General features: G+C 38.7%; 1 protein-coding gene and 1 long non-coding RNA gene across 6 annotated transcripts in view; one reads left to right on the top strand and one right to left on the bottom strand.

Moving 5' to 3' along the window:
* The window catches only part of LOC121027298 (uncharacterized), a 28,307-nt gene extending 17,253 nt beyond the window's left edge, over positions 1-11,054 (bottom strand). For 2 of the 4 annotated variants that reach the window (XR_005788650.1, XR_005788651.1), the window contains exons 1-2: positions 10,892-11,054; positions 10,053-10,112 (exon numbers count right to left, since the gene is read on the bottom strand). This is a non-coding gene — a long non-coding RNA (uncharacterized LOC121027298). The remainder of the gene's footprint in view (positions 1-10,052; positions 10,113-10,891) is intronic. The other 2 variants (XR_005788648.1, XR_005788649.1) reach the window with 1 other exon arrangement.
* A 5,728-nt stretch (positions 11,055-16,782) lies between these two features.
* The window catches only part of RPE65 (retinoid isomerohydrolase RPE65), a 21,465-nt gene continuing 11,162 nt past the window's right edge, over positions 16,783-27,085 (top strand). The window contains exons 1-9 of one of the 2 annotated variants that reach the window (XM_040470599.1): positions 16,783-16,907; positions 17,984-18,066; positions 19,673-19,823; positions 21,345-21,452; positions 21,555-21,696; positions 24,682-24,829; positions 26,050-26,131; positions 26,369-26,501; positions 26,609-26,748. In XM_040470599.1, coding sequence (XP_040326533.1) covers positions 16,897-16,907; positions 17,984-18,066; positions 19,673-19,823; positions 21,345-21,452; positions 21,555-21,696; positions 24,682-24,829; positions 26,050-26,131; positions 26,369-26,501; positions 26,609-26,748 — 998 coding nt within the window. In that variant the 5' untranslated portion in view covers positions 16,783-16,896. The remainder of the gene's footprint in view (positions 16,908-17,983; positions 18,067-19,672; positions 19,824-21,344; positions 21,453-21,554; positions 21,697-24,681; positions 24,830-26,049; positions 26,132-26,368; positions 26,502-26,608; positions 26,749-27,085) is intronic. The other variant, XM_040470600.1, reaches the window with a different exon arrangement.

The following is a 27,085-nucleotide window of genomic DNA, read 5'->3' as shown; positions in this document are numbered from 1 at the left end:
TATCTCATCTCATCTTTCCCCTGTCTGCTGTTCCTTCTCCAGGCTCTGCGAGAAATCTGTTCTTTACCAAAAACTTTCTTAACAATTCAAGATAAAAACTCCTCCAACCTTTCCCATCTTTCTTCCTCATATAATTAGTAATAGATAAATAATTTCAGTGATATTCATTTGGCATTTCTTAAGCCCTTATTGTGTGCCAGATACCATGCTAAGTGATGAGCCTTAAAAAATGAATGACACACTCCCTACTCTCAAGGAGCTTTTGAGTAATGGAGCAAGACAGCCAACACATAAACAGTTCTAATATAGCATAATACAGTCAGTGGTGGAGGCAGGCAAAGGGGCCTTTGGGAGTAAATAAGAGGGATGCTATTTCTCAGATAAGGCGAAGCCCCTAGCTGAGTATTTTTCCAGGCAGTGGGTGCTGGGATGTTGAGGAGGGGTATGCAGGAAAAGGGCGAATCATAGGGATGAGATACAGATCTGTTCTGTTAGGGAGGAATAACAGAAGCAGAAGTGATGAACTACGTATTTGAGGCAGGGAGTTACTGGAGACACAGCTGGGAAGAAAGAACATAAAAATTTATCTGACTCATATTCAGAAATTTGGGCTTTATCCTATAAAGATGAGCTTTACTAAAATGCATCCTCCTGTGTCTGCTTGAATAACAGGCCCCCAAACAAGTTCATGTCCTCATGCCAAAACCCCCTGATTATCAACCTTATAAAACTTAAAAAAAAAAACAATAACAAAAACCAACCAAACAAGAAACCATTTCAAATGTGATGAAAATAAAGATCCTGAGATAGAGCGATCTGAGTAGACCCAATATAATCACAAGGGTCCTTATAGAAGAAAGACAGGAGGAATACGGAAGACAGATGTGAAGAGATGGAAGCAAAAAAAAGAAGAGAAAATGCTGCGCAGCTGGCTTCAAAACAGGAAGGGGCCACAAGTCAAAGAATAGAAGCAGCCTCTAGAAGCCGGAAAAGCCAAGGAAATAGATTCTCCCCTAGAGGCTCCAGAAGGAAAGTGACCTTGTCCAGCCAATTTAGACTTCTGACCTCTAGAACCATAAGATAATAAATTTGTGTTGTTTTGGTCACTAAGTGTGTGGTAATAATAGGAAATTAACACAACTCCTGAAGACCAGAAATTTTGGGGTTTTTTTTTCTTCTGTATCTTAAACAGTACCAGAATACACCATGCCAAAATATGCCTCTTTGGCATGTGGGTTATTTTGAGCTAAAGGCTACTGAGAACCAGAACACCCAGAAAAAGATCTAAAATCAGGGCACACGTTTCCCTTTTGTAAAAGAAATTCACATTTATGGAGGAAATTTCCATTTGTAAAGATGTCCCCCTTTCCTATAACAGGAAAAGGAGAACTCAACAACTCACCAATGGAGAAGGCACTGACAAATCTGGTTAACAAACCTTATTAAACCTTATTACACTGTTGCTTACTATACGTTTTCTGGCCACCTTCCCACAACTTACCTTTCTTCCCAAAAGCCCTCTACCCCTTTATCAACCACCCCCAAAATGTAAAAGCTTACCATGACTATTTATGTAACTCACACTTCTGCAGTTAAGCAATTTCAGCTGGGCTCAGGATAGTTTTTCTGGTCTTGCCTGACCTGGAATGTCCTCAGCTGAGATGAATCGTCTTCATTTCATGTGGTCTCTCACCTTCTAAGCAGGCTAGCCTAAGCTTTTTTTCATGGCAGAGTCAAAAGTCCTAAGACACAGAGTGGACTTGGGCAATACCTCTAGAGGATTAGGCCTGGAACTGGCATAGCATCTCTTCTACCACATTCCATTGGTCTAAGGAAGTCACAGACCAGCCCAGTTTCGAGGAGTGGGAAAAAAGATTCCATCTCTTGATAGAAAGAGTTATAAAGACAGATTGCAGAGGGCATGAATAAGGGCCACCATTTGTCATCAATCTTCCACATGACCCAATGATTCTTTTCTGTCTTACCTCAGCATCATAACTACTCTCCTTCTGAAGTGACAGAAACAATAATAGCTGACATTTATTGAGCACTTGTTGCCAGGCAGTATTCTAAGTACTTTGCATTAATAATTTATTTTATTCTCAGAAGAACTCTTTGAGGTAGGTATAATTATTACTGGCATATTAAAAGAGGAAACAAAGGCACAAGGAGGTAAAATAATTTAAGAGATCCTCTCCACCAGGAAAAAAAAAAAGATCTCAGAGGAGCCATGTGATGCTGCTGAGAATTAAGACAGAATTGAACAGCTCTCCAGATCATCTGAAGGCATGAACACTTTTCCATAGCCTCCGGTCACAACAAAAGGCATTCCTTTTCCACAAGATTCAGACGCTAAAGCACTCAAGAGAATGAAGCTATCCCACCATTGTTAAAGAGAGAGTTGTACATTTACAGTCTCAGGCAATGATTTTTAAAAGGCAAAATTTTAAATCATCTTTAACGGGAAGAATTCCTCTGTGTAAGTTTTCTTCACCATCCCTATAGAATCCGTTTTGTTTTAATTCCAGCAATCTGAATCAAGTGACAATGATGCCGGACACTGGGAACATCAGGAATTATAGGAACTTACAATTTGACATAGCAAAGTAAACTGGAATTAATGAGACAATACTAGAAGAAGAACCAAAGAGGTAGTTTCAGAGAATTGAGTCTTTCCTTAGAGCCAAAAATGACCCTGACTGGCCTCAACTTTGAAGCATGCTCTAACCAATAAGAACAAGGTCCCTTGCCTCTCTGTCTGATCTACCTCTGATCTTGCCTTTTAAGCTTTTCCTACCCTGATAACAGGCATCTAAGTTCTATTGTGCCTGCCTTGCTTTAGCCAGCCTGCATGCCCTATTGTAGTGTTTCTCCATCTTGTCTTAACTACCAACTTAGATCTAATGAGCCTGAATCTTCAGAGAGAGAATCTGTATTTCTAAAAAGTATCCCAGGTGATTCTTATGACAATGTAGATTTGGTAAATGCTGCTTTATCTCTCATGTAGCATGATTTTAACTAACATGACTGTTTGAATCTAGAAAGATCACAGCTTAATTCTTATTGGCTTGACAGACTCCTACAAGCTGGGTTCATGAAAATTGGTTTCCATGGTGGGAAGTAAATTTTGCCAGGGAACTCAGTCTGGACATTCATACTGGGTATAGCCCAATTGAGAGACAAGACCTAGAGCCCCACCCCTGATAATCAAAAGTGACATAGAAAAATGCTCTCTGGGGGCACCTGGGTGGCTCAGTCAGTTAGGTGTCTGACTTCGGCTCATGTCATGATCTCACTGCTCGTGGGTTCGAGCCCCGCGTTGGGCTCTGTGCTGACAGCTCAGAGCCTAGGGCTTACTTCAGATTCTGTGTCTCCCCCTCTCTCTGCCCCTCCCATGTTTGTGCTCTGTCTCTCTCTGTCTCTCAATAATGAATAAATGTTAGAAAAAGAAAAAGAAAAAGAAAAGTGCTCTCTGGCATCCATATGGGCCACACATGGGCTGTCAGAAGTAAATGATCTCTGGTGGAGAGAAAAGATTAAAATTGACAAATATGAAAATATGCTTTGACATACCCCAAATCTAGTTGCTATACTCCACACCAAGGCCATTTTAATTCTTTTTTTTTATTCTATTTTTTTTCAATATATGAAATTTATTGTCAAATTGGTTTCCATACAACACCCAGTGCTCATCCCAAAAGATGCCCTCTTCAATACCCATCACCCACCCTCCCCTCCCTCCCACCCCCCATCAACCCTCAGTTTGTTCTCAGTTTTTAAGAGTCTTTTATGCTTTGGCTCTCTCCCACTCTAACCTCTTTTTTTTTTTCCTTCCCCTCCCCCATGGGTTCCTGTTAAGTTTCTCAGGATCCACATAAGAGTGAATACATATGGTATCTGTCTTTCTCTATATGGCTTATTTCACTTAGCATCACACTCTCCAGTTCCATCCACGTTGCTACAAAGGGCTATATTTCATTCTTTCTCATTGCCACATAGTACTCCATTGAAGGCCATTTCAATTCTAAGTTGAGAGTAAAAGCAATGAGACTTTTACTAATAAGTTAGATACACTTTTCGAACTTTAATATCCTAACATGTAAATGGGAGGTTTGTACTAGATAATCTCTAAGCTCCTTTATACTAATCTTGGATTCTGCGTTGGTCTAGTCAAAGAAAATATAACTAGTCATTGGTATGACTGAAATGTTTATTGAATTGCTGGTAGTTTTACTATATTAATCTGACTGTTAATTCAATAAAGACCAACAAATCTATTTATTTCTGTAAACCCAGCTAATGTTTCCAACTTAATCCAAGTTTGGACATCGGGCAGGGAGGAAGAAGGAACTCCTTGTCACTTCCTTTTCTCTTCGCCTCTTACATTCCCACAAGCTCTGAAAGAATCCAGTGGCCCAATGACTGATTAAATAGTTTTCCTCCATTCCATAGTAGAGAAATTCATTTAATGCCCTTCATAGAAGAGATGGCACCACTGTCTCTTCTACCCTATTTCAAATGTGAACTTTATACTGATTCTTTCAAATCTATGTTCTACTAGTTAGAAGCTTCACAGCCATATCAATCTAAAATAGATCTTCCCAATGTAACAGTTAAAATGTAATTTCAGTGCAATTGGAGCCTTTCTAAATCAGTTGTTAAAAGAAATTCCTAATTAATGAATATAAATAATCACACATTACCCACTCAGAAATGTGTCCTCATACAAAAATATATAAAAAAGCAATTTAGCTCAACAGTAGATGATTCAAACAAAAAAATCTATAGTGTCCACTCAGAAGTGTGAACACTAAAAACGAAAGTGATTTTTAAGATGTAGTTTCTTCGAATAATTGCCTCAACTGTATATGACCAGGCAGTTATGATGAACTTAGCTAAAGAAACATCCTGAGAGATTTATAGTGGGAAAAAAAAAAGCTAGCAAATCGGATTGAATGTGAATTTCTGCATTTATGATTGATGCCAGAAAAAGTCATTGTAGCAGTTTCACGGAATATCTCACAGCTCGAATGCACATTTTTGTGCCATTATCAGCAGTTGCAAACTAATCCTCAAAGCTTGCATGGTAAAAACAAAACAAAACAACAACAAAAAACAAAACAAAACAAAGCTTGCATGGTAAGCTATTAGAATCTAATTTAATTTCCGCCCCCCCTTGACCTTTTTTTTTTTATATGTAACATAAGCAGAGTTTGGAAATAAGTCAATTTGACAAGTCTGACTTGAACATCTTTAATGAATTCTTTTCTGATATTTCACTTCTTCATAATTATATTTGATGTCCTATCAAATATCTGGCCAGATGTTGAATTATAAAATATCATTAAAGCCCCATAACTTATGCACAACTTTACCATGTTTTCTTTTATGTGTGGCTTCTCTCCTTCTCTTCCCCTGTGTGCCCTTGTACTATTCTGACCTTCTGAGAAGCAACTTAATTCTGGCAGAGGTTTTCAATGTGACACCTCATTTTACAAACTTGATTGGAATTCAGGGTATTGAATCATGGCTTGAATAGTTTGAGCTAAGCTACAGCATTATATTTCACAAATATCCTAAAAAACAATCTTCCTGCCCATTTTCTACAGTGGCCCAAGGCCATTTGATTATAAAATATATGCTTTATTGAATATACATTTTTTTTAAAAAATGGGTATTCTTTTCATAAACCATAATAATAGCATCCTCATCAAATATAGATATTACCTTGCTAAATGGGTTTACCTTTTCCTTTTTTTGAGTTATGCTCCCAGAGTCATTTTGAGATAGTGAATTAACCTATAGAAGGATGAAGTGTTGTTCATTCACCTCTTCATTCATTTTTAGGCATTGTTCTTTTTTAAAAAAATTTTTTTAATGTTTATTTTCGATAGAACACAAGGTGAGAAAGAGAAGACAGAGATACAGCATCTGAAGTATACTCCAGTCTCTGAGCTGTCAGCACAGAGCCCAACACAGGGCTAGAACCCACAGACCATGAGATCATGACCTGAGTTGAGGTCGGTCGTCCAACAGACTGAGCCGCCCAGGCACCCCTTCTAGGCATTGTTCTTGGTCCTAGAAACCCATACATGGATCCTGCTGCCAAGGCCATGATCCACAATTAACTGCTGCCTTTTAAAAATTTTATCTATCAATTTATTGCTTCATATTGGAAGAATATAGAGCTGCCTTTGCCATATCATGAAGTAAATACTGGATATTGCTCAAGTGGACATATAATTAGCTTCTCACTTGTTTGAGTTTAGGAAGTACTGCTGTTTATTTGTTTAAATTTGAAGGCAATAAAAAGCTTGATGTTGTCACAGAGATTAGTATTAAAACTTTAAAAAAACATATACTGAGGGGCACCTGGGTAGCTCAGTTGGTTAAGAATCTGAATCTTGATCTCAGCTCAGGTTTTGATCTCAGGGTCATGACTTCAAGCCCCACACTGGGCTCCACACTGGGTGTGAAGCTGACTCACAAAACAAAACAAAACAACAAAAAAAAACATATACTGAGCACATAACCCTATTATTATTACACACCAACCTCATTTGGGCTTGAGAATAAATGTGTTGGCTATTTTGACTGTTAGGTGTCAGACGTAACCTGACCTTTTGGTTAAAAGTAACCAAGAGACCCATTTATCCAAAATAACTTCCTTGACAGTCAACCCTAATACTGAAAATTTATACCATTCATTCATCTAATCATCCATTCATTTCTTCACTCACTTATACCGGCTGTGTTCTGCATTGTGCTAGACAATGGGGATAAAAGACTAAATAAAAACACCCTAATCTTGATGTAGAGAAGCTGACAGATTGGTTGGGGAAGCAAATAAATTGCCAATTATAATACAATACAGGTGTTACAATGGGGAAATACAAAGCTGTGAGGTAATGCATGTCATATGTTGTATATTCTTGGGGTTATATTGTCTATCCTAATTAAATAAAACATCTCAATGAGTGAAAAAAATAATAAATTAGGCAAACACTTGTGCTCATGCAAACTCTAATGAAGTCTGATGAAGAAAGGGACTTTGGGGCACCGGGTTGGCTCAGTCGGAAGAGCACACAACTCTTGATCTTGGAGTTTGAGCTCCATATCGGGTGTAGATTTAAAAAACTTTAGAATAGGGAGTTTCTCTTTTGATTCACTACCATATACATAGTGTACACACTATTTGTAAGTCTTAACAGTCTTTTTAAAATTTCTTGCCTCCTGCATTATCCAGCCTGCATTAGCATATTATGCCTAATGCCTTTAGTCATAAAATACTATAATCTCACTTTCCCACTTCCAAAGATATGTAACACACACACCCCAAGTTGTTCTATATGAAGTTTAATCAGGTCTCTGAAATTTATGTCAAAAATTTTATCAATTGGTGAACTTCAGCTCCCAACCAAAATTAAGCTCTTAAAGACTAGATTTATCCTCTCGCCTGAAATAATAAAAATTAAAACAACAGTGTCCGAGATACTCAACATCATACGATAAAAAATGATGATCACTAAACAAGGTAAGTCATTCAAATGTACCAGCTTAGTGCTATGAAATGTTTCTGTGCTGTGATGCCCAGAAAGTGAACCTAGATAGAACCTAGAAGATTCTAGTTGTGAAGATGAAGCTGAGAATCTGAGGAGAATGCAGTGACTTAAAATTCACAAGAAGGAGTCCCACAGAGGGGAAAACCTACAGAGAGAGTTCTGAAGCTCTGCATAATTTCCCCCTTAAGTATTCTGCTGAAATATTTATCAGTGCTTTTATGTAAGCAAATTACCCAAGGCCAAGAGGAATCTCTCTGGATTAGAGGAAATTATAGTCACCTGCATTGAACTGAGAGTAGGACCTATCTATTACCACCATCCAGACTAGAATCTCATGATTCATGGAGAATTTAGTAGAACATACAGAAAAATTCTGCCTTAGTATTTGGACAGTACTGGAAAATTGGCCTTACGCTGCACATTTCAATCCCACTTGAGAAATCTTAATAACAAAACTCAAAAGGACCTGTTTCCAAAAACAATGAGTCCCAGAACAAAGCACAAAAATGTTTAAAGAAATATAAATAAGCCTAGCAACCAATGAAGTAAAAATGTAAATGCCTGGTATCCAATAAAAATTACCAGGCATGCAAAGAAGCAGAAAAATATAACCCATAATTAAGACAAAAATCAGTCAATTGACACTGACACATATGTTATAGGTACCAGACAGGTATATTAAAATATTCAAAAATTTAAGTAGAGATACAGGAAATATTAAAAAAAAAACCCAAATAGAAATTCTAGAGATGAAAACTACAATGTCTGATATGAAAATACACTAGATGGTATTAACAACAACAGAATTGATTAATCCAAAAGAAGTCAGAAAAGAGGGGAGGGACAAAGAATGGAAGAAATGAACAGAAAACAATAAGATGGTAGGCTCAAATTTAACCATATCAATAGTCACATTAAATATGAATGGTCTATATATCCCAACTAAAAGACACATATTATCAAATTGATAAAAAAGACCAAACTATATTCAGCCAACAAGAAATTCAGTTTTAAACACAAACACACATATATATATGTTTAAAGAGATGGGTCTTTGGAGCACCTGATTGACTCAGTCAGTTTAGAGTCTGACTCTTGATTTCAGCTCAAGTCATGATCTCATGGTTTATGGGATCAAGCCCTGTGTTGGGTTCTGCACTGACAGCACAGAGCCTGCTTGGGATTCTCTCTCTCTCTCTCTCTCTCTCTCTCTCTCTCTCTCTCTCTCTCTCTGCCGTACCCTGCTTGCATACTCTGTCTCTCAAAATAAATAAACATGAAACAAAATTAATAAAAAAATTAAATTAAAAAAGATGGTTCTTTGAGATCAATAACACTGATAAACCCCTAGCCAGATTTATCAGTGAAAAAAAAGGAAAAAGGTATAGTTACCAATATCAGGAATGAGAAATGCAACATAACTACAGATTCTACAGATATTAAAAAAAATAATATGGAATTATTATAGACAACATTATACCAATATATTCACTAGCTTAGGTGAAATGGATAAATTCTTTGAAAGACACAAACTAACAAATCTTATGAAATAGATATCTTAAATGAAATAGATAATCTAGAGTCCCGTCTCTACTAAAGAAATAGAATTTGTCATCAAAACCCTGTCAAAAAACAAAAGTTTCAGGCTTAAACGGCTTCACTGATGAAGTCCATCAAATACTGAAGGGAGAAATAATAGTAATCTGTACAGAGTCTTCCAGACAAGTTAAGAGCTGATAACAATTTCCAACTCATTCTTTAAAGCCGTCATAAACTAACCAAAAACATTACAAGAAACAATACACTATAGACTAATATCCTACATGAACATAGATGTAAAAGTCTTAAACAGAATCTAAAAGTTGATTAAAATGATAATATATGTTTCTGGTTTATCCCAGAAATGCAAAGTTGGTTTAATATTCTAAGAAAATAAATATAATTCACCATATTAACAAACTAATAAATAATATTCATATGATAATCTTAATGAAAACAACAACAACAAAAAGCATTTGACATAATCTAACATCCATTCCTGATTCAAAACCCTCAGTATGTAGAAAATTTCCCCAACCTGATAAAGGACATCTATGAAAAAAGCTATAGCTGACATCACACTTTATGGTGATAGACTCAGTATTTTCTACTTAAGATCAGGAATTAGACAAGGATGTCCTCTTTTACCACTTCTATTTAACACTGTCCTGGAGGTTCTAGTCAATAAAATAAGGTGAGAAAAGAAATAAAAACCATCTAGATTAGAATAGAAAAAGTAAAACTGTCTTTATTTACAGCAACATGATCTTCTATTAGAAAATATGATGGAATCTACTTAAAAAACTGCCAGAATAAATGAGTTTAGGAAGAATGCAGGATACAACATCAATTTACAAAAATATATTTCCATAAGCTAGCATCTAACAAGCAGAAATTCAAATTTAAATAAGTACGATTTATATTGGAATAAAATATTTAATAACTACTTACTAAGTGCTGGGCTTTACCACACAGTGACAAATAAACAAGGGCACTGTCTCAAGAAACTCTCTAAGTAGGGAAACAAGAACAAAAACAGATAATATACTCCAATAAGTAAAGGAATAAAGATATATGTGGACATTCAGTCAATTGTTATTAACAAATTTCTTTTATTAGTAAACCTATTTTCCCATTGTCTGAGAATGACCCATAATTAATATAAAATTTCATAAACTGGATTAGCACAACCAGGATTCCTAATGCTATTAGAATAGTTCTTTTTCTGATATTCATGTGCCTAAAGTTAAGAGGATAAGTTATTCCTAATCCACATTTGAGGTTCTTTTGTCTAATCAGTTCTCTGGTCCAGAGAGGGTGAAAAAAGTCTGTTCTGAAAGATTTCAGCTGCGCATTCTTCTTTGCATTTGTACCAACTTGCAGAACCAGAGAACTTAAAAGTGTACTAAGGCCTTAAATAGCTGAGGCACCACTAATCCACTAGGGCTGGCCCAGAATCCTCTTTTGTGCTTTGTGTGTCTGTGTGAAGCAAGAGCTAATTAATTAAAATAAGACTATAATCAACATTTTAAGTAAAATATTTTAAATTCTTCAGAGAAAACAAACCCAAATTCCACTCATTTTATAAACACAATTCTAAGATTATTCTCGTGCTCAATTCACTAAGGCAGTTATTTTAGTGACCTATATTAACTCGGTTGAACCAACAAATTTTATTGAGTTCTTATACTGATGCCCTGAACATAATGATGCATAGGCTCTACCTTTTTAAGGATATGTCAAAACATATCACACCCAAGCCAGAGACCACAAAGTAAACTATTACTCACATAGCCATGTGCAAAGCAAGGGGATTTCCTGAGGGGCAAGACCCACCAATAGGAGAGCACTCTGGGAGTGCTTGGGTGGCTCAGTCAGTTGAGCGTCTGACTTCAGCTCAGGTCGTGATCTCAGAGCTCATGAGTTCGAGCCCCACATCGGGCTCTGTACTGACAGCTCAGAGCCCGGAGCCTGCTTCGGATTCTGTGCCTCCCTCTCTCTCTGCCCCTAACCCACTTGCATTCTGTCTCTGTCTCTCTTAAAAATAAATAAGCAGTAAAAAAAAATTTTTTAATGAAATAAAATTAAATTAAATTAAAAGAGAGAGAGCACTCTGGTATCTACTAGAGAAGACAGAAGATAGAGTGTGCATGGTCAGGGGACTATATATATATCTATCTCCTTCCCCATGACATTTTTCAATGATGCCAGGGCAGACTAATTTTGGCAGTGGTGGGGAGATAAGAGGGGCAGGATATTTGCCTTGCATGATTTATGGAGGTGCAGCAGAAGTGAGTGCAGAGATTTTGCTAGTCTATTGGTTTTCACCCTGGGGGAGCAGCTGGGGTGGCTGCCAGTTTCCATCCTGACAGGTGTTGAATGGTTTAGCCAAATGTCATTGTGCTGGGTGATTTAATTCTATCACTCAGCAATCATCAAGAAGCTCACAAACTAAAGTGGAAGATAGACATGCTAACAATAAAACAATGTAACGTGATACATATAAAAATGGACTTACATAAACGTTTCCAAAAAAAGTATAAAAGAGAGCATTCTGTCTGAGGCATCACAGGAAGGTGATGCTCTATCAGAGTGGTGATAGAAACTAGACATATACCAGATGGACAAGGGAAGGATGAGAAGAAAAAGAAAACTTTTTCCAAGAAAAGTTAGCTAGACTCTATGAACAAAGGGAAGCATGAAATGGTACACAACTAATGAGAAGCAATGAGCAACTTGGTACTGCTGGAGCACAAATGAAAGAGAATGGCAGATGAGGACACAAAGACACAAATGACATAGGCAGGGATCAGGGTATGGGGGATCCTATAGTCATGCTAAAGTGCTTAGACTTTATCTAGTAAGTAATGCAGACCTCTTGAAAGCCTCTAAGAATAGAAGGGACATGGTCTAATTTTCCTTTAAGAAGAATCACTCTGACAGTATTATTGGGGAATGGTTGAAGACGCAGATTAGGGACAAGTTAACTGGGAGGCTTCCAGGAGCATCTGTCTACAAGGAGTACTAAAATCTTATTAAGCACATAATAAAATCGAGAAGATAATATTTATCAGAACTTAAGTGTGGGGTTAGAAATAGTAATTATAAGAATACAGACTGGAATCAGTCTGGAATCAGACTACTTTGGTTTGAATCCCACCTCCACTGAACAAGTTTCTTCAGGCTAAGGAGGATCCAAGGTACTATAGGAGGGAAGAAGAGTGGACAAGTCTTACGGAGAAGATGAATATCTTGCAGAATCTCACATTTCATCAGGAACTCTTGATACATCCATTTCCACTCAACTATTCCTCCCCTAGTCTTAAAGAACAGTATGACATTCAGTTGCTAAAAATCGTACTTAGTTCTTCATGCATCTGGCTACAAAATGGCCCTAATTCTTCATCTCTCCCTGTATCCATGACCTTGCTGTGTGACACTGTAGTTCTCACTAAAGGTAGAGGCTATTTTCATACCCCTTGAGGTATGGGCTGGTGCCAGGACTTGTTTTGGCTAACAGAAAATTATGGAGGTGGTTATCAGTTCTGAGCCTAGCCCTTAAGCGACTTTTTGTATTTCTACTTGCTCATTTTCATTTCTGCCACAGGCAGAATGTGCCCAGGTTATCCCGCTGGACAAATGTGTATGGTAAAGCCAGTTTACCCCACTCATCCCAGCTGAGACCTAGAGATTAACCAACAGCCAGGCAAATCCCATTATGACAGCAAGTCCAGCCAATATCAGCAAATCTACCTAGCTAGCCACTCCAGGCACTTACTGTTGTAGGGCACTCAGGTTTGATGATTAATTTTTATGCTACAACAGATAAATGATAGTCCCCGTGACTGCATTTTCTTACATCCCAGGCATATCAGTTACATCACACAAAGCCCTAAACTTCTACCTACCAAACAGATCTCAAATCCATCTGCATTGCTCTACTCTAGACTAAAAATCGTTACCAGCTCACCTGAACTACTACTATTGCTTTCTCTGCTTCCACTCTAGATGCTTATAATCTGTTCTTCAAATATCCGGGAGACTGGTGTAAATCAGATCACCTCAGTCATTACCCTGTTCAAAACGCTTTAATTTCTTCTTACTGCTCTAAGAATACAATCTAATTCAAGTTCCTCACCATGACCTCTAAGCCCAGCATAGTCTGCCACATGGCTGGGATTATTCTCTCAAAAATGATTTCTTCAAAGAAATGTGAAATCAGTTCCTATTAAGAAATCTCTGCATGTAGAGGTGCCTGGGTGGCTCAGTCAGTTAAGCTTCCGACTTCGGCTCAGGTCATGATCTCACGGCTCATGAGTTTGAGCCCTGCATCGGCTCTGTGCTGACACCTCAGAGCCTGGAGCCTGCTTCAGATTCTGTGTCTCATTCTCTCTCTGCCCCTCCCCCACTTGTGCTCTGTCACTCTGTCTCTCAAAAATAACTAAATGTAAAGAAAGCTCTGCATGAAGAAAGGAATATTATTTTGGTAAATGTACCAAAATATATCAAAATGAAATAGTTTGTTTGGCAGACAGAAACTGAAGATCTGATTTTTCTAAACAACAAAAAATTAAGGTGGAGAATAAGAGGAGAGGAAGAAAGAAAAAGGAACAACACATTGGTGATCCAGTGTATAACACCGAAACAACAGAAGGGTACGGTCGGATGAAAAAGAGATCCACATTTGGGGCTTTAGAAGCCAAGAGGTCAAAACAATGCTTTGGGAAGGATAGAGCCTAGCTGTTTTCTGACTTCACCCAAGAGAGAATATGGAGAAATGGGTTATCTCTGAGGTAAAAGGTATTAGCTGGAAGATTAGACATGAACTCACACTCCCTAAGCATGAGCATTGCTGAATATCACTTAATATTTGTACAGAGTACCTTGAGCTAAAAAATGCTTTTGCATACTTCCTTTGTCTTATACCTGAAGAACTCCGGGTTCCGTGAGGTTCAGTGCACAGTAATGAGTTTTCATTTTGACTTTAATAAAGCATGCTAACTTGATGACTCACATGATCCATGAGTCTATAAGTCTTCCAGGAATGAACTTTGACTTATATTTTTTTAAATGACCCTCAAGCCACTGATTTCTAGGATTGAAACAAGTTGAGAAATAAAGGCTACCAAAGATGCAAAACTAAATTCAAAAATCACCAAAATTAATTCCTGTTCTTAAACAACATGGCTATGATCCCAGAATACCAAAGTCAACACAGGAATACCTATGAAAGGCATTTGGTACAGTCATGGGCACTCATCAGATTGGTGTTCATCTCCCAGAAAATGCTCTTCAATAGAAAATGCAGTTTGTCAGTGCTTCATCATTCAGCTGGTATAGGTTTTCTAGCACCTGGCTGCCACAAAGCCTTCTACTTTGGCCCCTTGCAATAGGAGGTGAAAATGAAGAAAAGCAGCTGGGTTATAGCATTCCTGGAATTTCTCTTCAGTGGAATGACAGTGGATAGTGGACAGGTATCACAACATGGCCCATAACTCTACTCAAGAAGAGACACTTCTGAGCCAACAGAAGTGGTGCAAGAGATAGAAATTCCTTTTAACATTGCTTCCTACACTGCCTACTCTGCCTTCTCTCACTCTGCTCCCTTTACCAGATATTTTTTTTTATCTTCTCTGTGCCCGTACCCTGCGTGTCACTTAGATTCCAACTCACTCTACTTCCCTATGAAGTCTTCCAACTATTACAGCCCCCAGTGATCTCTTTCTTTAATAAATATATAAAAATCAGAATTCATTCTCTCTGCATTGCTAAAACATCTCTCTCTCTAACACACACACACACACACACACACACACACACACACACACACACACAGTATGTACTTCAAGTATTTGTACCATATTTCAATCCAGAAATCTATCCTTATCCTTTTTTCTACCTTTTATTTCTCCAATGCATTTACCAATCATAAAATTTGATCAGTCCATCTCTGGAATATCTCTTGAATCTGATCATTCATCTCCAACCCCAATACATCCCCCTACATCAGTTACCTTTACTTGTTTGGTCTGTAATTTATCTTGCCCAAATCTCCCTTTCCAATATACAGAATGTAAGTAAAGTAGTCTTAGTAATGCAAATCAGATTGTGTCACCCTTCTGAATAACACATTTTGGTGATTCCTTGTGTTCTCAAGATATGGGTCTCAATTTCTTTACATAGTTTACAAAGCTCTACATAATCTGGCCTATGGTTATCTCTAATCTAGCTTCATCTTTCACCATTTCCCCAAATCACACTCACTTCTAGACTTTTGTAAATGCTACCAGCCACGCCTGAACACTCTTCTCCCTGCCCTTTGACTGGCTAACTTTTACATATTCTTCTTATCTCAGCTTAGAGACTTCCTCAAAAATCCTCTGGGACCTCCATATACCAATATAGATATTCATCCTATGTGATACCACAGTATCCTATATTATCAACATTCTACAGAGACAGAGCTCTTAGTTCTAAACAATGAAACCGACTTCAGTTAATCAAACAGCACACAAATATTTTAAATATTAGGTAGCTAATAGAATCCCTGAGATGGCTAAAGGATGGGGCTTGGATAATACCAGGCCAGTGATAATACACCAAGCCCCACTGTCGAATGGCTCCATGGAGGCACTATGACTGCCTTGGATGAGCAGAGACACAGCTGGTGCTGGGCACTGGGTACTACCATGAGTACCCCTGCCCCTTCCTCTGATTGGTGGAGCCCAGGTCACAAGTCTGTGCCCTCACTGCAAGGAAAGCTGGAAAAATAAGCTCTTGCCTTCTGTCTCGGGATGCCCAGGTTAATCATTTTGTTTAAGAGCTCCGGGGTGAATAGCCATAACTACTTCTTAATTTCAAAATGGATAATGAGTTCCTCAAAAAATGTTAAAGTCATCAGCTTGTATAGTATATATTTTGTCCATTTCCAGTAGGCAGTACCATGTCTGTTCTGGCAAACTGAGGCTTATGGAAATGTGAAGGAAATAAGGCCATCTACTCTCTGAGGTCTCCCCACATACAAATGAACAGGAAGATGAGGTGGAGAGCAAGCAAGCATTAGTGACAGGCAAGGACATGAAAAGGGCTCATCCTTAGCAAACTGGAAGGACATAAAGTCCTCAGCCTCATTGTAACTGGGGTGCTGAATGGGGCCAATGAAGCAGCCAGAGAGGGTTGGAGGTGCTGCAATATGCTTCCATAACACTCCATATCATGATTATTCCAATCATGGCACTTAAAAAATTTTATTCAGTAGTTTGTTAGTTTCTTGTTTTCCTTGCAGAATTATACCATCTGTGATGATGGGGACAATGCCCATCCCTGTCTGACCCATAGACGATATGTAATAGATGTTTTAAAAAGATGTAAGTGAATGAATAAATGAGGGTGAAGATGAGGGCACAGAGGTGGTAGAGGGAGGTGAGTGCCAGAGAATAGTGCCAGTTTCCAGTGGGGTGACCCGGATCAGCTCAGGCCTGATGCTAGCCACTCCCACACAGCTTCTTTCTTTCCAATCCACTTGTCATTCTCTTTGGGAAGGATTGAGGTCTCTGGAAAACAGCCAAAAAACTGTTATGGGAACGGCAAGCCCAAATAATGCTCAAGCATCAGGAGGATCTAAGTGCTGAAAGCCACTTCTGTTCCCTTCTCTCAGCTGAGGGGGTGGGAAAGGGTTTGGAAAGCCCTAACTCCTTTTAGAGAGACTTAGAAGGCATATAAAGGCCCCTGGTTGAGGACTTGCTTCCTCATTCTGCACTTCGTGCCAGAACTCTCAATCCTTCACTGAGAGAAAATGTCCATCCAGTAAGTATCTCTGAGAGATGTTTTTCAATGCCTTAGTGGGTCGATAGTAAATGGGCTATTTCAAGGGGTCCTGAAGAGGATTGATGGCCTGTTTATGGGAGGCCTCCAGTCTTGACAGGGAAAATTTCTTCCTATTTATATATTGAAGCATATATCTAGCACTTAGGTCTAAATTACTGTGGGATTTTTGTGACTGGGCCTTGAAAGCAGTGGTGAGCATGAAGGTTGTAATGAGGCAGGTCTAGGTTCCAGCCATTTCCTAGCTATGTGATTTTGGACAAATTACTTAACTTTGTGTAGTCTATGTTTTCTCATATATAGAATGAACATACAAGTATTTACCCATTGTGGTGTTGTGACATAAATGAGCTAATAGCATACAAAGTTCTTTTTATGGTGTGTGGCACATAGTAAGTGCTTAATAAAAGATGGCTATCATAATTAGGGAGTCTGATCAGAGTTCCCACTCTAAGAAGTTCTAAAATGGAGCCAAAGTGAGGAGGCAGAAAATAAGCAAGAATATTACCTGAATCTCCTAGTCAGACTATTTTTAAAGGGCACCATAACTCTTGGAGACTGTTGAAGAAATGAGATGATAGGAAGAGATGATAGTATAATATAGGTGAGTAACAGAGAATGAGTTACTAACCCAAAAAGCTGTCATCTCCCTACTCTTGGAGATTCTTTATGAAGCAAGAGAATCAACAAAGCAGTGCAACAGGGCAGGGTAATTCTGTGGGAAGGACTCTGTCGGGAAGTCAAGAGATAGCAACAGGATTAGTTGATTTCAGAAATATGGGAAAACTGCAGAAGGCAGAATTAAGTCCACCATGACATTAAACGGGAGGTCATTTCTCTTCACATCAAAGGTGGAGGACTGACCCAGGGGCCCTGCCTTGCAAACCTGGTGACTTTTCCAGCCCCCAAATACCATGTGCTCCCAGCAAAGGCTAGACTGGCAGTGGTGCATTGTCATTGATCCAGAGACTGCCTTCTCTCCTGAAGCTGTGCCTCTGTGTCAGTGGACTTTTTTGAGTATCAACATGGGCTTCTTCCCCATTATTCCACCTTTTCAGAGTTGAACATCCTGCTGGTGGTTACAAGAAACTGTTTGAAACTGTGGAGGAACTGTCCTCACCACTCACAGCTCATGTTACAGGTTGGTCTCACGGGTCTTGAAACCATCTTCTCTTTTTTGTCGAGATCCCTCTTCACTGGCTTTTGTTCATTGGCATCTCTCAGTAGTGTTTCCCACTGTGGGCTACAGACAGGGGAATCTGGAGGTGTGGCCTTTTTGTATCAGAAACCTATTTCCTCTCATTTACCCTTTATTTCCCTAATGTGGAAAAATCCTGCCTGATTGGAATCCCTTGGGGACTGAGACTACACCTTTGTCATCTTTAAACTAGTCAGTGCCTAACTCAGTGTCTGGCACATAGTAAATTTCCTATAAATGTCTGTTCCATCAGTGTCTGGATAAGTGAGGACTGGGTGACAAGCATCTGGAAACATTATAATAAAGGGTGGTAGGTTTCGTGCCTGTTACATTGTTTCTGGAGTCAGACAGATGTAGGTGCTAATTGCAGCTCCATTATTTTACTGGCTGTGAATCTCACAAGTTACTTAAACTTTCTGAGCCTCAGTTCCCTTACCTATCAAAAACCAAACTTTCCCTCATGGGGATGTTGTGAAGATTAAAACTAATTGAAAGATTCACCTAGTATTCAACACAAAGCAATCAATAAGTAGTTATTATTACCATTGTTAGCATCATTCAAAGACCTCATATGACCCGTACAGCATCCTTGCTTGGATATGGCAAGTCTCTCCCCCACCCCCCATTTCCTCTTCTGTAAAATAGAAGAGATGAGCCAAATGCTCTTTCTCAGCTAGATTCTAACAATTTAGGTTCTAGCAATGAAATTAATGTTATGCCTTTAGTTAAGTCATGCTCTCTTAAAGTTTTTATCAGAAATATAAATTCTTAGGAAGCAGGCTGCTGAAACTGAACTGTTGGGAATAATCCATTTGTTTAAAAAAAAGTTGGTAAGGATTATGCAAACACTGCACTTTTCAATAGATAAAAGGGCACAGACCTTACCGCTTAAACTAAAAGTCTTAGGCCTTTGTTGTGTACCCCTCATTTTGCAGATGAGGACACTGAGCCCTAGAGATGTCACATGGCAAATCCTGAACCAGAATCCAGGTCTCTGACACGCAGCCCTGTGCAATTCCTGCTACAGCAGGTTAACCTTCATCTGGACAGTAGCCCATACCCTCAATGGACTCTAGATTTCAAAAAGCCAGTATTATTGTTCCATTTAAATGCTCTTCTCTATTGAAATATCTTTTTATAGTGTTTTGATCCCTGCTCCTAATCTACCTCTCCTATTCCTCACTCCATCAAAATATATCAAGAAATTTGAATTTTTTCTTAAAAGGCAAATGTATTGATACCTGGGGAAATCTGTTAGGTAGAGAATCCATTTCCTCAAGGGCCTTTTCCTTGTCTCCTTCCAACCCTTTATCCAAACTCAGGCATTGTGACATTTCCCGCCACTTGGTCTCCTAGTAAAAGGAGAGTCAAGTCAGCAGGCATTTTTGTCAGGGCTGCCCAGCATGAGAACTGGGAATGAAAATCACTGCCAGCTTTACGAAGAGGCTGCCCAATTGAGCTGCTAATATAATCACCACACCTTACCAGGGATGAGCACAGCAAAGGGCAGGAGTAAGAAGCAATGTTCTATGTCTCGCCTTCATCACAGGCAGGATCCCCCTCTGGCTCACTGGCAGTCTCCTTCGATGTGGGCCAGGACTCTTTGAAGTTGGATCTGAACCATTTTACCACCTGTTTGATGGGCAAGCCCTCCTGCACAAGTTTGACTTTAAAGAAGGACATGTCACATATCATAGAAGGTAAAGAATGCTAGGTCCTAATCCTCCTAGGGGTGAGACCTAGCTCAGCTCTTCCTCCTACGTGCTTCTGAACCTCTTGAACCCAAGAGGAGACCTATATATTTGCTTACTCTCAGAATCCACTGGGCCAGTGCATTTGCATAGGTACCTGGGAGGTGTGCCATGATAAAGAACCTAAGAACTAGAGCTTTGGGGTCCAACATGCCTGACTTCAAATTCTGTATCTACCAGACACTATTTGTCTAGGTAGGCAATGTTTGGCAAGATGTTACTCTCTAATTCTTGGTTTTGTCATCTCTAAAATGAAAAAATAATAGAGTCTACCTCAGGGTTCATTACAAGGATTAAATGAAGCACCTGGGAAGCATTCAGTAATAATAAGTTGTTATTATTATAGTTACTGTTATAGTTATTAGACCATTGGTTTTCTTGACTCCTTTTCTTTTTTAATAATCAGAAAGGCCCCTGGGAAGGAGGGAGTGGTGGCACAAAGAGGGAAGGACCAGATTATGTCATAATAATACAAGAAAGAGAAGTTTTCTAAAAACAGGGGATTGTTGCTAAAAGCCTTGAAGCTTAAGCCATCACTCCAGGAAGTACCCATTAACACCACAATAAATAGTCTTATGCTTTAATATTCAGACCTGTTAGACACTTTGTTGATCACCACAGGTATCAGGAATTCTGAAGAGCAAATGGAGACTTGAAGTAGTCAGGATACCTCAGACGGTAATAGAAGAGAATTCGATCAGATCAAGCAAAAATTTAGCTAAGAAGTCAGAGAAAGCTTTCATATGCTCACTAAAGACCTTGGTACTTTTTCCTCTTCATAACTTTGTTTCTTCATCTATGAAACTTTAAACACTTATTATACAAATTGCAGGAAGTGCAAAATCAGATTTTAATTGATTTTCCATGTGAGAAATCCTAGGCAATGTATGGGATATGGTTCAGGAGTTCTGCCTGTGCAAGATACTGGATTCAAGAATACCCTACTTTTAAAACTAGCAAAACAAATTTTACAATTGAAGAAAAAACAAGAGTGACAAAGAGTGACAAAGAGAGACTGAAAAGAATATAATTCAACACACCATGTTCTGTATTTCTCCACTCAGTGTAGTTGATGGGTTATAGGTTACAGGAAGTTGGAGGTCCTATGTGAACTACCCACTGCATAGTGTGATATGGAGAAATGCGTGTTTCCTGGCTTGGGTCGACTTGAGTTCTAACCTAGCTTCATTACAGACGCCAACCGCTTAATTTCCATGCTTGGACATAGCAAGTCCAAGCCACGAGCCTCAATTTCCTCATCTGTCACTGGGAGGTTTGTAAGGCATAAATTCAAGCTCACAGCATTGTCGCTTTCTTTCTTAGTCACCCTGAGAAAGTGACCTGACAATACTCTTTATTCTTGATGTAGTGGATTTAGGATTCCACATTCTCTCTGACCATTCTCAGCTCCATATGGACATACTGACTGGCCCTGTCTATGACCCTTTGCCATGTCTCTGTGTCCTTCAGGTTCATCCGCACTGATGCTTACGTTCGGGCAATGACTGAGAAAAGGATCGTCATAACGGAATTTGGCACTTGTGCTTTCCCAGATCCCTGCAAGAATATATTTTCCAGGTTACTGAAACTCAACGGCATATTATTAAAGACATTTTACATTAGCCCTTCTCTCTCATGGCTTGGAAGTTACTGGACTGAAAACTCCATTTGTTTCTGCAGGTTTTTTTCTTACTTTCGAGGAGTGGAGGTCACTGACAATGCCCTTGTTAACATCTACCCAGTAGGGGAAGATTACTATGCCTGCACAGAGACCAACTTCATTACAAAGATTAATCCTGAGACCTTGGAGACAATTAAACAGGTAGGACACAGTGCTCAGGCAACATTGCTCAAGACTTTAGAATTTGCACCCTACCATTAATTGTGCAGTTTGGGGGAAAGAACACGAGAGCCAGATAGATTAAGTTTCACCTCCTTGCTTTGTCATCAACTACTACCTAATGTGAGAGGGCATACTTTGTTCCTTCATCTATGAAATTTTAAACACTTATAATACGGGTTGAAGGAAAATCTTTAAAAATGCTTAACATATTCATTCATTCATTTGTGACACAAATATTTATTCAGTCCCTTCCATGTATCAAAACTTACACTAGATGCAAAGGACACATCAGTAGGTAAGACAACATGGGTAAGACAAAAATCTGGAATAAGTTATTGAGTTAATGGGAAGCTATTGAAAGTTTTTGCTCAGAGAAATGGTATAAGCAGAGCTGTGCTTTAGGATATTTAATCTGGAAGGTGTGTGGGAAGAAAGAAGAGATAAGAGATGGTTAGGAGACCAGTTAGGGGAATTTAAGACCAAAACTAGAAATTCAGTGTAGTGTAAATAGAAACGAATAATAGTCCCAACACTAAGTCTCTATATCAATAGCTGATTTATCATTCTCAGCAGACTATTTACTAAGGCTTAACATATACTCTCAATAGCTCATTCTTGTTTTTAATGTATGTTTGTAATCACATAAGAGTATGTGTTAGATCATTTAGAGAAGAACTTAAGCTGAGTTCTTTTGTTTTTTTAAGTTTATTTATTTTAAGAGAAAAAGCATGTGAGAGTGAACAGGGGAGGGGCAGAGAGAGAGGGAGAAAGAGAATCCCAAGCAAGCTCCCTGCTGTCAGCGCAGAGCCCATCATGTGTGACAGGGCTCAATCTCACAAACCATGAGATCATGACCTGGGCCAAAATCAAGAGCCAGCCGCTTAACCGACTAAACCACTCAGGCACCATGGAGCTGAGGTCTAAACCATTCATTTAACTCTGATAAGTAAACCTGTACTCAAATTGCTATGGGAATATAATTGCAAATATAATGTTCATGTATGGCTTCAAAACGGCCTTTATTAGGGGTCAGGTTCCATTGTCAACAGCACTGTACCTTGACTTCATATAAAAATATAGTTTTAAAAATCTGAAACTTTTTTATTACTATTACTAAAATAGCTTCCTAACCAGTGCCTTTGCCTCTAGCCTGATTCTCTTAAATACAACTTCCTTAATTCAGTAGAAGCAATGTTTCTAAAATTCAGGCATAAATGTGTTACGGTATCGGAGGCATCCACAGTTTCTAAAATAAAGTCCAAACAGGGCTTTGCGGCCGCCTGATTCTTCTTTCTCCTCCTGCATGCATGCCTTTGACAGCAGCCATGTTCGATGACTAGTAATCCCCAAACAGCACGTGCTATTTCACAACTCAATGCCTGTACATCAGTGTTCCCACTCCCTAGAGCACACTGTCATCCTTCTCCACCTGATTAACTTTTACTTGTCTTTCAAGCATTAGTTGGAGTCATTGTCCTTGAGAAGCCCTGCCTAATCTCCCAGTCTGGGTTAGATGACCCTTCTCTACAGATACCATTTTGCATTTACCAGCAATGTACTATATTTTATATACAGCGCTATCAAATAGAACTTCCTGTAATGATGGCAGTATTCTATACATCATTGTCCAAGTGCTATTGAGCACTTGAAATGTGACTACTATGACTGAAGAACTGAATTTAAAGTTTTATCTAATCATAATTAATCCACATTTTTATTACTACATGTGGCTACCATATTGAACAGCACAAGTCTAGACTACAGTTGTTGAAAGCAAAGACCATCTCTGTTTTCCTAGACCCTGGCACAGTAATATTAGCTCAATGAGTACTTGATAAATGAATGAATGTCTTGCCTATTATTTAAATAAGAATGCTAAAAACTCCCTTTATTTTTAAAAAAATTTTTTTTCTTCGTTTTTATTTATTTTGGGGACAGAGAGAGACAGAGCATGAACGGGGGAGGGGCAGAGAGAGAAGAGAGGGAGACACAGAATCGGAAACAGGCTCCAGGCTCGGAGCCATCCGCCCAGGGCTCGAACTCATGGACCGCGAGATCGTGACCTGGCTGAAGTCGGACGCTTAACCGACTGCGCCACCCAGGCGCCCCTAAAAACTCCCTTTAAAACACATTCTCTTAATCAAATAGAAAGAATTGTGGTTAAATAAATATATACCTCATCAATTATTCATTCGATAAATCTGTGTTGAGCCAGAAATTCTAGTGCTGATTTTGCCAGCATGTGGCTCTGTATCCTTGAAAAAGTCACTTGACCTGTCTGGGACCTCAGTTGTTCTTTCTATAAACAGAGAGGTTTATGCTAGATTTGTGATTCTGAATTTCTTATGAGACTCCACATTGAATTAAAGCGCTAAATCTTCTCTCCAAAAACATTTGCATTTAATTTAATTCCAGGAGATTCATGGTTCTCCTGAAGTCTATTTAGGTTAAGACTCTATACTAAATAGAATCTTGGGGTTTCTTTCAGTTCCAAATTTATGCTCTCCACAAGACAACAGGTTTGGTATTTAGATTATACTATACAAATTTGCCATTTTTGTAAAATAAAATTACTGCACATAAGCAGTTTCACACAATTTACCTAATAAAATAAGGGGGATATAAAGAAACCCCAAGATTCAAATTACCACTTTGAGGACAACCTGCATGCGCAAAAGGAAAGTGGCTAACTAGAGTAGCATCTGGTATACACTGAAGAGCACAACCAGGGACATCTCCAAGATTTCAGAGGTGTTGGGGGAGTCAGCATGGGGGTCAGAGGAGAGCTCTGCACTGAAAACGGGCATTCAGGCAGACCTGAAAGAGGGTAGAACCCAGAAAGATGCAAAGAAAGAGAAAATGCACTTAGGGTGAGGCTGCAAGTGGTAGCAGTGAGGTCAGACCTAGAGACCAAAGGGGTAATACAATCTGTTTACATGGATGACCTCTGCTCTCTTTCCATAGGTTGATCTTTGCAACTATGTCTCTGTCAATGGAGCCACTGCTCACCCCCATATTGAAAGTGATGGAACTGTGTACAACATTGGTAATTGCTTTGGGAAAAATTTTTCAATTGCCTACAATATTGTAAAGATCCCTCCACTACAAGCAGGTCAGTTTACCAATTTGACTCTTCCTAAAACAAGTATCTATATTATGAGAAAGCTACCAGAAATACAGAATACCAGATCAGAATACCAGGATAGCACTATATATGCATGGTGAAATTATTCTCAGATTGCCCTTGCCCCTATCCTACCAGGGACCGATGGTTAAGGGCACCATAGCAGGAAATGACAACTTGAAAATATAGAAAACGAGTGGCCAAGTTGTTTTCTACAATGTTTCAAAAATATTGTGCATATGTGTATTTGATCATATAAGAGTTAGATTAAAACTCAGGAAATGTTTATTGAGCACTTATTCATGTGCCAGGCAAGATTAAATTTTTAAACCAACCTATATGTATGCATAATTGCACGTACACATATATGAAAGTGTACTAAGTATTTTGTGTGTGTTTAATTCCCCAAACTCCAAACAAATCTATTAACTCATGTTAATATTATAGAGAAAGAATATTAAGACAGAAAGAGAGTACTCTTTAGAATTCTCCATTCATCCTCCATTCATTGCCAGAAATTTGATAACCATCTTGGTGACAGAACTATTTGAATAAAAATGGATTTTTGTTTAGTATTGGGTAGCATGGTTCTGAAGATATAGTTCCTGAATCAGCAGCATTATTTGGGAAGCTGCTAGAAATCCAGATCCCCACCCATGGTTGACTAAATGAGGAATTCTGGGTGTGGGTCCGCAGTGAGGATTTTTAAGAAGCTCTTTATGTCATCCTGAAGCACACTAAGGTTTGAAGACCACTGACCTAGCAGTAAACAAACTTTTATGTGCTTAAGAATTACTGTACAGAGCTAATGACACAAACCCACATATACTGTACTTTGTAGGAAACTTAAGAGATTATAAAAGGCATTTTGACCATACAAAAGTTTTCCTTTACTCCCTGACTTAGCACCTACCACCTCCAGTTGTACGATGTGACTCCCCTGTACTCTGCCTGCACAACACTATTTGAGTGCACTTTTCCAAATCTGCTGCTATTTGGATTTTCCTGGGTGACTGCAGCTTCTCATGAAATTTCCCTAAGAAACACCAATGACTGAGAAAATGAAAATAAGCTCTAAAACAAAACAAAACAAAACAATCAAGATCTGGAAATGTATTTCTTTACTTGCATGAGCTGTTCTAAATGCTTTGTATTAAAAGAGAAAAGAGAGGCTTTTTCCAAAGCCTTTTAAAACCGCTTTATTTCAGACAAGGAAGATCCAATAAGCAAGTCAGAGGTCGTTGTACAATTCCCCTGCAGTGACCGATTCAAGCCATCTTACGTCCATAGGTAACTTGAAGGCCTGCTATGAATCTTCAGGAAAACCAAGTTTAAAGATCTGTTTTGCCTACCTTTGATACCAATCCTGATCATGACATTTTCTTGCAGAAACCTAAATTTAAATGTAATTAATTTCACGTAGGCACTGTTGATTCATATAACTGAGCATACCTCATGTGCACGTATTTCTTTGTGGTTTGAAAATCAGTCCTTCCCATTCACAAGTTTATTTGTGTTTCTAAACAGTTTTGGTTTGACTCCCAACTATATTGTTTTTGTGGAGACGCCAGTCAAAATTAACTTGTTCAAGTTCCTTTCTTCATGGAGTCTTTGGGGAGCCAACTACATGGATTGTTTTGAGTCCAATGAAACCATGGGGGTAAGACTTACATTTACTTACCAGATTCATGCTTCTGAAGAAGGTGTTTCATAATGTATGCTGTTTTCCTTTTTAAATCCATCAAAATATTTTCCTCACTTTTCAAGGTGTGGCTTCATATTGCTGACAAGAAGAGAAGAAAGTATCTCAATAATAAATACAGGACCTCTTCTTTTAATCTTTTCCATCACATCAATACTTACGAAGACAGTGAGTTTCTGATTGTGGATCTCTGTTGCTGGAAAGGGTAAGAAAGGACATTGGATAATATTATGTCTCCAGTCACTCCTAGAAATTAGGGACATTTTTCAGCGATGCTCTCAATATTTAATCTGAATTACATCTAGAAAAATAAAGTATGCTTAAGTCGCAGAATATAATTGAGAAAGCAGTAGGAAGGCTAGGTAATCAGAAGCACTCACAAACTGAATATTAAAACCACGGTTAATGACTGAAAACCGATCAGGTCTATGAACCTGACCTGAAACTAAAAAGTGCTATGACCTGATAAGTAAATTTAAACTTAACTTCACTGCAACTTGACAAGATCCCTTGGCGGGGGGGGGGGACGGCGGGGTTCAGAA

Source organism: Herpailurus yagouaroundi, unplaced genomic scaffold (genome assembly GCF_014898765.1).
Source record: "Herpailurus yagouaroundi ecotype Mexico unplaced genomic scaffold, PumYag 77, whole genome shotgun sequence".
In the NCBI taxonomy this organism is placed as follows: domain Eukaryota; kingdom Metazoa; phylum Chordata; class Mammalia; order Carnivora; family Felidae; genus Herpailurus; species Herpailurus yagouaroundi.
Note: the sequence above shows the minus strand (reverse complement) of the source record. Positions and strands in the feature narration are given on the sequence as shown.